This window comes from Osmerus mordax, chromosome 19 (assembly GCF_038355195.1).
Source record: "Osmerus mordax isolate fOsmMor3 chromosome 19, fOsmMor3.pri, whole genome shotgun sequence".
Taxonomy (NCBI): Eukaryota; Metazoa; Chordata; class Actinopteri; order Osmeriformes; family Osmeridae; genus Osmerus; species Osmerus mordax.
This window is the reverse complement of record NC_090068.1, coordinates 8,989,883-9,002,153: the sequence shown is the minus strand read 5'-3', so window position 1 is coordinate 9,002,153 and position 12,271 is coordinate 8,989,883. Positions and strand designations below refer to the sequence as shown.

General features: G+C 44.3%; 1 protein-coding gene across 1 annotated transcript; it reads right to left on the bottom strand.

The window, feature by feature from the left end:
• Positions 1-2,905: 2,905 nt before the first annotated feature.
• On the bottom strand, positions 2,906-11,735 carry LOC136962787 (A disintegrin and metalloproteinase with thrombospondin motifs 8-like). Its single transcript, XM_067256676.1, has 9 exons — positions 11,007-11,735; positions 8,779-9,018; positions 8,126-8,258; positions 7,749-7,916; positions 5,638-5,927; positions 4,546-4,732; positions 4,080-4,252; positions 3,803-3,978; positions 2,906-3,641 (listed from the first exon to the last, which is right to left on the bottom strand). The coding sequence occupies exons 1-9, from the start codon at positions 11,733-11,735 to the stop codon at positions 2,906-2,908; spliced, it is 2,832 nt and encodes a 943-aa protein (XP_067112777.1).
• Positions 11,736-12,271: the final 536 nt, after the last annotated feature.

Genomic DNA, 12,271 nt, shown 5'->3' with positions numbered 1-12,271 from the left:
ATACAAGTAGGGAGACTGCCGGTGGAAATGAAGGATTAGTCCTTTGATGGAGAAGCCCTCTGTCTTAGTATGACCAAGTTTGTGTCTAGGGACCAACAAAGGAATGATAGACTTACTCTCTAAGAGCTGCTGAAGGCCTGTCTCTCATAAAACTCCCTCTAAGGATCTCATGGGCTTAATCCTGGGAAGCACCTTGACCCATGTCAACACCAAGATCCAGTGTCTGTAGTCGAAGATGAATTGCCGTACTCACCACCATCTAACATTTTCAAGGCCCAGCTAAGATTTAGTCAAGCAGTCCAAAAAAAAAAGCAAAAAAAACAATTAATAGTTGAAATACTGGCAAAAATTGATTTTCATGGTTTTGCAGTGTGCGCATTTATCTTTTTGAGTGAGAAACCCAAAGCTTATGACTTCATTGCTGTTTGATTCAAATAACCGTAGGCCCTTTGGCAAATAACCTGCCTCCGATCAGCCCCTAACAATAGCCATCAGTGTGTTGAAAAGAGGAGATATCTACAGTATAAAGCAAAGCATGTTGTTGGACCAATCTTCCACATTGTATTTTAATGATGCCTATTTCATGGGCAGATTCCATAAGTCACCAACAGCTGCCTCCTTCTGCTAAATCCTCCTCAAAAGAAATTCCTTGGACCCATATGACTCAGTTCCACAGATGGTTTCTTATTACTTGTGTTACACCAACCTTATCCTTTTTATTTGGAATTCTATTATTAAATGGAATTGGCTAATTAGCTGTTCTCTGAAAGCACTGACTTCTATTCTGAGCAAGTGTGTTTTCAATCATTGCAAAGGGTGCATCAAGCTATATAGAGTAGGTCAGACAAAGGTACAATTACTTTGTCACTTGCCTTCAAGTGCTAAAAATATATCTCTAAATGAAAACTGTATTTAATCACCTCTAATCACATGAATAAGTGTCATACAACTGCAGCTGGAATATTTAGCTGGAATCTTCTTTTATTAATTATATTTTCAGAAAAAGACCCCAAAACATTACAATTTTAGTCAAGTGACGTCTTTATTGACTTTCATTAATCAGTCTTATTTCAAATGATTCTAGAGGACAGTACAGACAACACATCATTTAAAGATTAAACTGTAACAATTAGTCAGAGAGTATTACAAAATAAATAGCTTTGTAAGGAAGCTACAACAATAGCACAATACAGACCTTCATTGAAGGGATAGAATGCTTTGAAATGTGATCTACATCTTTTCCTTTAAATTAATTAATTACTGCTGTTTCCCTGTGTGGAAGCCCCAGAACAAACTGACCCAACAAAGAATGACACCTCTACCATTTGCATATCCCTGCATAAGGCATCAATAGTTTGGTGATATATATTGTAAGGGTTTTTATAGACTAATATACTTTAGCTAATCTACAAACAATAATTTTGTTGTTGTTGTTTGTTTGACTATATGCTATTTATATTCTGTCCAGAGAATGAACATGACTCTTATTTCTGTGTAACAATACACAGGTCTGTAATCTATGTTACAAGTCTTCATCTCTATCTCCCCGAGGACTGGAGACCACACCCCTCCCTCTGATCATCTGTGTGAGTTGTGTGGCTAGACAACTACGTACTTAGCCACATTCATGACTGTGTTTGTCTCTAAGCTATTTCAAATGACACATAGTGACTCATCCATCATGACATAGTATACAATTAGGTCAATTGGCACTGTACAAAATATACTCCATTTCAGAGCAACAGAATGAACCAGAGACCATTCTTCTAGTCTACAGCTAACAGATTGGTGTCAATAATAATGTTTAGGCCAAAGTGAAGCATTTTCCATTGGATAAAAATAGATTTTTTCTGTTGATGAAAAAATATGACCACAGTCACACTATTGCCAAGAATAATAAGAAAGAAAACATAGCATGACAAATAAATATAATCCTGTGTTGGTTGCATCCAAGATTGCTCCAGATCACCTTTAAAAAACATTGCTGCAACTAACTGCACCTAGCTCTCAATGCAAAGTGTAACATGTAATTCATTTAGCACACCATTAACTATTCTACACTGTTCATAAAACAACACTTTAAGAAGCAACAGACAGTCAATCAAATCCCAAGGGTAAAATATATATTGTTTCAGATTTATTTTGAAGCTTAATTAGATAGCTGTGACTTGTTAGAGCCGCCAACATTCTAGCCTGAGGTGTTTTGTGGCCAGAGTACACATCCAAACCAGACTCCATTATTCCAGAACTGATGAGTCATGGAAATAACCTTATGAGGAGCTCTGATAAGGCATGATGACATGTCTATATTTTTGAGAAATTCTTATGCTTTGCTAACCAATATCATGGTACCTTGTGTCTACCGTTTAGGAATTTCTCTACCTAATCTGGGATGTGATTCATGTTGACAAAGATGGATCGAGGTATTAAACCACTCCAGAGAATCTCAGCAGGATTTATGTAAAGTTAATGTGCCTTTGATGAACTGCATTTAAATTGCAAACAGAAACTGATTTGAGAGTTGATTTTCACATCCTATGAGGTAGATCTCTATTGGATAACAGAACCTTCAATAGTGGTTTACAAATATAGCTTTGACATCAAGGAAACAAACAATGACAGAAAGTAAACTGTCAAATTCATCTACAGTATTTTCTATGACCAAGCCATGGTTGTAGTTTTGGTCAATATTAGTGAACTGACCGCATGTGACGAGCTGTCCTGCTTGTCTCTGAAGCATGGTCTGGGTGGTCGGGAAAAAGTTGTATGCTGGTTAGTTGCTTACTACACCTACTTCCTAGCCCTACTAACTAGCCCTACTAACTAGCCCTACACTACCTCCCACTGTAATGTACTCCACTGCTGCCTGCTACTAACATTTCTTCTTCTCCTGCCTCCTCGCAGCTCAGCAGTCCAGATAGCTGCATTCAGTGGAGACAACCTCAGGCCTCTTGGCAGGATTGCATTTCTCCATCTCCACTTTCTTGCCTGTGTAGTCCAAACACAGAACAGTGCGATGGCGCAGGCCCACCCCACATGTCCGGGAGCAGGCAGACCAGGGGCCCAGCTGCCAGATGGGGCAGGGCAGGTCTCCACACGGCCGAATGTCCACCGGCCGCAGGTCCTCGTCACAGAAGTAGGACAGGAAGCCCGCCCCGTCGCGACACTCGACACTCCTCCTGGACCAACCAGAACCGCAGCTCTTGGAGCACTCAGACCACTCCCCCAGAACCCAGTCAGCTCCCCCAAAGGGCAGGATGGCGTGCAGGGGGCCCCTGCCCTCGGAGCCTGGCTTGGTGAAGGGCACGTCCCTGGGGAGGAAGAAGGTGTATTTGACCCGGGGCGGGGCGGAGTCTCCGGCGGTGGACAGCAGCTGGACGGTGAGGGCCTGGCGGAGCCGCTGGTAGCTGAGGATCCTCTCCAGGGTGGTGGAGGAGCCGCTGTAGCGCAGCACCGCCCCCGCCACCGGGATGTCCTGCTCCGCCGTCGACACCGAGTAGTTCCCGTTCAGGATGTAGGCTCCTCCTTCTGTCTTCAGAGCCAGGTAGTTGCCGTCGTGTTTGATCCCCCGGTGGCTCTTCTGCTTGATGTCAATGTTGGTGGCCCCCGTCGGGATGGTCACAATGTCGTTATAGCCAAATCTACAATTAACACAGACGACTGGGTCAGAGACACTTTTTATACACTTTCATGCGCTAAAAATGAATTTAGTATGGGATTAAACTAAGCTCAAACTAAATTCAAACTAAACTCTCCCATCAAATACATTCTGCTACTTGGCTAGGTGTTTCATTCAACTCACATGGCGTTGTTCATAGATCCAGTGATCTTCCTGCAAGTGGTTCCATCCCCTCCACACGCTCCACACTTGTCCATCTTCACATTGGACCCTATTACCTGGTCGCAGCCTGCCTTCACGCACTGGCCCTGGACACAGATGGATGTGGTGTCTGGGCCGCAGGTGGTGCCATCTACCACCTGAAGACAAAAATAATCAAAGGAGACCGGCGTGTCACGGTTTGATCACCACATTCTTTCGAAGGAGACAATGACAACAAGTCGACTGGCTCTCTGCACACCTTGGCTTCGAAGACTTTAAATTCACTGCTGCCTCTTGCCCTGCAGAACAGCTTGCACCTGTCCCTGGGTGACACGCCGTTGTACTTAGGGATCCACTCTTTGATGTTGCCATGCATGTCCAGGTACCTCTCACTGTTGTACTTCTCACACTGCTCGTCTCTGAAGCTACTCCCTGGAAGGTGAAACACAGCAGGTTTTATTACTAATCCTTCCCCTGGTAACAGTGTTGGGCTGAGCATAGCTCAGAGGAGTAACATTTGACTGTAGATGAAGAGGCTTTGTGCATTACTTTGGATATGTGTGTTAAAATCTGCTATAAAGCATATCAAATGCGTCTGCTAAAATGCACATATTACCTCACATTAGATGCACTGCATAAAATACTACAATCAGTGCAGTATGTTACACTGTAGGTGACTGTATGCTATACCGTATAGAATTGAATGGTGTTTTGCTGGAGGTTACCGTGGTCATCTTGGCAGGCATGGATGTTGCAGGACTGGTACTGGACTCTCTGGCCCACACAGTAAGCCCCTCCATTCTGTGGCTCAGGTTCAGTACACTCTCTCTGGGAGAACTCCACCCCTCCACCACATGACCTTGAGCATGGCCCCCAGGGGCCCCATCCACCCCAGCCGCCATCCACAGGCTCCTATAGGGGCCAACACAGACCTTTTGTCAACAGTGAGTTAAATCGACAACAGTATTTACAATTTACAAAATCTCTTCTCGACTGATTATCGTCTCGTGTGAAATCATTCAGGTGACAGGAAAGCTGTCTCTTTATCTACTGACAACTCTGTCATTAGAGGGTCAGACGCCAGACTCAATAAGCGCTCGTTTAATACGTTTTTGTTTTCCCATTTGGCGTCTCCTCTGGCGTGTCATCGCCTGCAGTCTGCCACGCGTGTAACTGCCTCCCGTACGGACGTCTAGCTCCACATACGCACAGCTCCTGGCATGTGCAAAGATACTGCCTTTCATTTCTCTGGGGTTTTTACGAGCTGGCCACAAGAAGATCTCTAACAGCCAGGGCGTCTGGGATCACAAGCTAGCCCCCTGGAATAGGCCTGTTTTTAAAGGGCTGCACCAAATATACTTGTGCTTTTTAAAGACCTGTACCAAATATACTTTACCAAGCACTTAGACTGACATTTAGAGACTTGAATAAAAGGGGATTGATTATTTTTGGCTCTCAGGCAAAGGATCCAGACAGGGGCATGTGAAGCGCAACATTCTATTTTTGAAGAAGAGGTATTGAAACATAGCCAGGGTCCAGAAGCTTCCACCCAAACAATTGTCTGAAATCATCTGTCAAGGCCGCTCATACAGGGCATGGTTCGAGAAATTGTCTGTAACAGAAAGAAGGTCTAGAGGCTCAAAGAGAGAGGAGGGCTCCAGCAGACTGCAATATAAACACTGCTATAGCGGTTGATAGTAAATCTTCAGCAAGGTATTTAAACACGTTTTCGAGAGACGTTTACTCTCGGGCAGGTAAGAGCCCTCATAAATCAGAGCAGAGTGACTCAGACTGAATCACCGTGACCGCGTGCCTACCTCTCCCTCAAGGTGCTCCGTCAGGGCACACGTGCCGCGCTGGCAGGTGGCGTTGGCCCCACAGGACGTGCCATCCGCCCAGGGCAGGCTGCCGTTGCGGGTGGTGCAGTGGGGCTGGCCCTCCTCCCGGCACCACAGCTGGCTGCACATCAGATTCTCTGGGGCATCTTGGCACTGGGTGAACTCCTCTCCAAACGCCTGCTGGCACTGGCGGTCGAGGCTGTAGGAGTGGCCTGGAGGCTCCATGGGGAGGGGCATGGTCTGCTCTGGGGGGTCTAACAGGCAGTCACCTAACAGACAAATACAGACACACACACACACTCAGTCACGTTTATTCTGTAAACAGGTGTGTTTCTCAAAGAAAGGACTGGAATATTACGCAATTGTCTTTTTTGGGGTCATGCTACTCATTCACTGTCATTGGCAGGTCATTACTGTACATACAGTACTGTACTATCGGAGGCCATGGGATCTTAAAGTGGCTTAAGCGAGAACACACATAGAACAAAGATTCTATCAATCATTTATGGCAACTGCAAATGCATGCCAGTCCAACCACTGCATGTGGACTGCTGTAAATGCTATGCTGTTTTCAAACTAAAACAGGTGTGCACAATTTTTGCTTGAGGGGCTATTTTCATTACAGTAACGAACTACAGTATGGGCCAAACACATTTCCTTGACAGATCTGTTAGGGAAAGTCTGCTTTGCTAAAGTTATGTTGTCAAAATGTAACAGCTCATGTGGCTTAGTTATGTGATTGACATGTGGAACACACTCAATAACAATCTAATTAACATTTCACTGCTTAAAAGTTTGAAGGGATCAAAGCAATCATTCGTAATGTCTGGTATATTGTACATACCAAAATTATACTAATGTTGGTGATGTGCCAATGTGTCAGGGAAGAATTCAGGGATTTTTTTTAAAAACATTTCTGATATACAGTAGATTGTTGCTTATTTATAGTGTGTCCAGCCATGTAAATCCTGTTTAAAATTCTGCAACATCAGTTCACTATGTACCTGGGGCTAGACCGGTAAAGACAACATGTGCTTGGCTGCACTCGATTTCTCTGTGAGGGAAAACAGTTGTTAAACCAAGAATGTGTGACTCACCAGCAGATGAGTCAAGGAGAGAGAGAGAATGTGAGTGAAGACTGAAATATTGATAGATATAAATCAATGACTCAAATACGCCCGCTATTGCGTAACTCACATACCTTCTAGCTTTCAATTTTACACTCCACGCTCAGAATTGTGTAGTACTGTAGTGGTCTTTAAGAAAGAGCCCAGCTATGCCAGCATCAATCCTGAGCTGCCTTCTGCCAGCAATTTCAGGCATGCCATGTGTGTGTGTGTACAGTACATGTGTGAGTGTGTGCAAGAGAGAGATAGAAAGAGTGTGCCTGTGTATGTGTGTGTGTCCCTGTGTCCCTGTGTGCTTGTCTGTCTGATGTGTCTGATTTGTTTGTCATCTGACTGATCTCCCTGCTGTAGCTCCAGTAACTGTCCATCCCACAAAAGCAGCTCGGAGAAGCGAGAGACACAGAGAGCGGCTTACTCTGTTAGGATTGTTAGTTTTGACACTCTCAGCAAAATTACAAAGTGTGGTTTTTAGACACCATCATTAGTGGTTAGGGGATGGGTTAAGGCAGAGTAGGCATTGTAAAAAGAGAGAGAAAGAAAATAAGCTTGTGAAATGTAGGCTCCACGTGATAGAAGGATTTCTCACCATGCTTTAAGCCCAAAATTACATAGCACATTTTCTGTGGCAGGTTTCCATTAACAACATAATAACATACTGAGCCTTTAGGACAAATGTCTCAAAACTGTTATTGAAAGTTAATGAAACTGCAAACCTTTTTTTTTTTTTTTAAACAGTTTGGTTTTTACAGAATGCTCTCTCTGGTGCCAAAACCAAATAAAAGCTGTGAACCACATATTAACCAATAAAGACTAACAGTCGATACAAGATGTTTGTAAGTAGTGCATTGCAAACCATGAGTCTAACCAATACATCTCCACACACTCCAACAGCAAAGGGGAAATGACAGTGAAAATACAGACTGAGGTTTTGAGATACAGTAGAGCAAGAGAAAGTTATCTCACCATGTCCGTTGTCGAAAAACTCGGTGATGTAGCGGGCACTGCAGGGCGACCAAGGGAGGATCTTGTTGAGGTCTACAATTTCTGATGCCATTAAATGGTGCCCATCCAGGTGCCCAAACCACTTCTTACAGTTTATGGAGTCATCATGTGGCATGCTCAGGACATGACCTGAGGAGACAGTTGGAGAAAGGTGTGAGAACACGTGAAGAATTGGTTCACAAAGGAAGCTGCTGCCAATGTATCAAATCATTGGGTCAAGAGGTAGATATAATGGCCGAGACTGGTGACTCAGGAAGCAAGCATGTTCTGTGAACTCCACGCAAATGTACACCATATGACAAAAACAAGTCTCATGTTCCTCGGGTGTGCTGACATACCGAGCTCATGGGCAACGGTGTAGGCTGCCTGGAGACCATTGTCCTCTATGACAGAACAACTTCTCTTGGGGTCACACATTGTGCCCACGTCGGCCACGCCCAGCGTGGTACAGGTCTTCAATCCACAAATGTCCTGGGAGGAGAGAGAAAAAGCGGCAATAGCATTAGAGAAATTAGCGATAGGAGTTTCGGATTGGGAAAAGGACAGGGAAGGAAAAGGGTTAGAGGAGAGGAGGGAAGGAGTGAGGAAGAGGGGGCTCAGACACTGATATCCAGACATCGGTAGGTTTGTTCCAGACAGAGGGTTTTTTTCCCCAAAAGAGGAGCTCTTGCCAGCAAAACATTTTTGTCAGTGTTTCCATCGTAAAATGAAGCAAATACATGGCAGCCAGCAGACTTGGGAAGAGAGATTTAACTGTGTGGTATCCACAGCACACAGTAAAGGGATATGCACATGCCCATTCAAGCCCATTGACTGCCTGGCATCTCTTTAACCGGTATACATGATCACACATACGCCAGCATTAGAAGAGAACAAGTAACAAGTCCACACCGCCACTTAAAAGACTGGGCAGACCTATCATTTTTGGCGTATGGAGAAGACACGGCTTCTGAATGTGTCACACCCACAGCTGTGACGCCCCCCTCCATACCTGTCTGGTGAACAGGACTGCAGTGTCGTAGTGCTCGGCATGTCTCACGCTGGAAGGGTTGAAGAGCTGTTGCCAGGAACAGAAGTTCCTGAGGGCCACGCCTCCGTTGCTTGATACCTGGGGCCCCACCTCCTCATCCTCCACCACCAGCATCTTCACCACCACCAGGCTCACAGAGTTCTTGAGGCTGGGGTGTCTGTAGATCTGTGCAGCCATGGCCATCAGAGTCAGCAGATAGTGCTGGAGAGGTGACAAACACACATACTATGTCATAGAGATTAACAGCTTCCTTGCCTATGTAACAAGATAAGTACATCTCCATTGCTGAAAATCTACTATATGTTCTCCAATATAAAAACGCCATGGGATGAAAGAGGCCACATTTCTAAAGACAATTCAGTTTAGGTCATCTGACAACATACATACAGGCCTTGGGATACTCGCCCCAAATCCATAAGTCAGTTGGACACAAATGTTTAAACATTTGTGTTTTTCTTTCCATCAATAAAATGGGTGGAAGGACCACAAAAACAAACTCCCTTTGGCTTGTTCCCCTTCCCAGATGGTGCTAACTCAAATACAGACCCTCCGTGCCAACATTCCTGTTTACCCTTTCAGATACAGCCAAAGGAAGTGTTGTCAGTTTGAGTAACGAGATACAGCATGTGTACCTTTACCCTTCTCTGACGTTATTGTGAAGTACAGCATATTAAATTATTATTTTAACTACAGCTGCATGAGCTAGCCTACTTGTTGATCTGTTTATTTCCTTGCATCACTGCTGTTCCTCAGATGGACATTTGGCATGGCTCCCCAGATCCTCATCAACTTCTACAGGTGTGCCAGAGAGACTATCCTGTCCGGCTTCATCACCGCCCAGTATGGCAGCGGCCCTTGACTGTAGCTGCCCTTGACTGTAGCTGCCCTTGACTGTAGCTGCCCTTGACTGCAGCTGCCCTTGACTGCAGCTGCCCATGACTGCAGCTGCCCTTGACTGCAGCTGCCCTTGACTGCAGCTGCCCTTGACTGCAGCTGCCCTTGACTGCAGCTGCCCTTGACTGCAGGGCACTACAGAGGGTGGTGAAAACAACGCAGTACATAACTGGGAGGAAGCTATCAGTACTACAGGATTGTGTGTGGCAGAAGTACTTTTGTTGCACTTTGGAAGGACCTGCTAAAAAGCATTGGATTGCAAAGTATATTCTGCATTTTATAATGAACTTTGATTTGAGTTGTGTAATATTCACTACCAATCTGAGAAAACGTTTGTTTTGCACGGTCCTGATCTACAGTATGCCTTGGACTGAACAACATTCGCCAGATGAGCTGTCAGGCTATCATTCTTATTCAATTACAGGCTGGTAATTCTGTGATATACTTTGATTCACGGGTCCCCCAAACTTTTTACTGCGAGGGACCGATCATTTTTATTTTATTTATTGTGGGGCTGGGTCGGTCTGTAACAGAAAATTACATGGGCCGGAGTGACTACCAGTATTAGGCTCGCGTGCACCTGCTCGATCACTATGGAACGTTATGTTGAATTTACCATTCTGTTGGTGAGTGAATCTAACAAATAATTTGTTTAGTTAAGAATTATAGTTAATAATAACTATAATTTTTGTTTGAAAGCCAACCTTTATTATCAAATACAGATATGATATGATTAAAACATATAGGCCTATTTAAAATTAAATGTTCAAAATATGTCTCTGGCATTGTTCAGAGGGCCGGTCCAAATGTGTGAGCGGGCCACATTTGGCCCGCCGGCCGTAGTTTGGGGACCCCTGCTTTAAGTGAACAAAGACTTCGACTAGGCTACATGTAAAAGGGCGTGTTTAAATTTGCAAAGCTCTTTTCATTCCAAGTTTCTAGCTAGTATTATAATCGAGAAAAAATCTTTCCCGTAAGCATGGGATGAAGGCGAGTCATGGTTGTGATGTAGTGAGATTGTATAAATGACTGGACTAGACTGCAATTGCTTACACAGGCATGCGCCCTCCTGGCTGCCCTGGTTTGACAGATTCATAAACGATTTCAGGAACTTGGTGTGATTCTGTCTGGAAAACTGGAGTGCTTTGGAAACATTCGTGCGTAATGACGCATATGAACATGATCCTCTCAAGCATTGAATGTGGGGAAACAATTGATTGCCTGTGTCAATGTTTTTGTCTAAAAACACGGTTGTACGTAGCGTCATCTTTCATTCAATTTATGTTAGAACTCACCTTGATTTCGTCCCCATAAAACTGTGTCATTGAGGAGTCTGCAACTAGCAGTGTTTCAATGTATCTAGGTGCAGAGACAAAGCGTCGACTCCGCTTCTTTCCCTGAACCTCATCCCCATCGTGATATGACTCGCCGTCATCTGAGTCCATAAACCATCTTGCGTCCTTCAATTGATCAAAAGCAGTCTTTTGAGATTCACGAGGCTGGGTAAAAACTCTCCTTGATATAACGTGCACCTGCGAGGTGTAGCTGCCTGCTTTGCTATGGCCGTTGACTTTGGGTTGAATGACATATTCATCCCCGTGCGTAATGAATGACCCTTGTATGCCGTGACACAAACTAACCGCAACCATAGAGTCCTGATCTGTGTCCACTGTCCCCGAGTAGAAACAGCCTGCATACTCTTCCAGATTCTTCTCCGTCTCCATGACATCGCTGGAAAAATGTCCAGATCCAGAACTGTTGAGAAGAGCAGACAAATGTCTCGCTTGAATTCGCTGAATGCTTAATCTGGGAGAAACAAAATTGTCGTCCGGAGACAAATTCAGCGTGAACTCGCGGCCAAAGGCTTTCAGCCTGATACTTTGTTGATCTTCGTGTCCTCTCCATAGATGGCCGCCTCTAACACTTGTCTTGGCGGGTATTATCTCCTCTGATTGGAACAATTCCGATAGAGCCAAGTTGGTCAAGGAGAGAGTTAAAAAGGTTATGTGAAAAGTTGAAGCCATTGTATGTTTTCATACGCACGGTATCAAAGTTAAGTGCTATGATTCAAAGCGGAAGGTTAACGCGTCCTACAAATATAAACGGAATGGATGAATATCTAAATACAATTCAAAATATACCTAACACTACTAAACATAGGCTTTGACCCCACCGTCGTTTACAATGTACTGCAAATGAATATTTCAAGTGGTAAAAGTTTTAATATAAAACGTAATTTAAAATTGTCTAAGAAAATCAATCCCTAATTTGTGAAGCTGGAGCCTGGGCTCGAGTTCTATTGCTGCGGAGTGAATCAACGGGATTGCTCTGACTGTAGTATTTATAAGCCTGGCTCTTCTAAAACATAAGTGGTTTATTTTTTGATTTCCATCGCTGCTGGTCTCTCCTCCCCCTCGTGTTCATAATAAAAAAAATCTCAAGTAAGATCCAATTGATCCATTGCGACGGGAGAGGCACGCCCCCTCCGTACCACCGACGGTCAAAAACTCTGTATAGAGTTGCGCTATACCCATTTGTTTTTTCAGGGGTGAAAACTCAA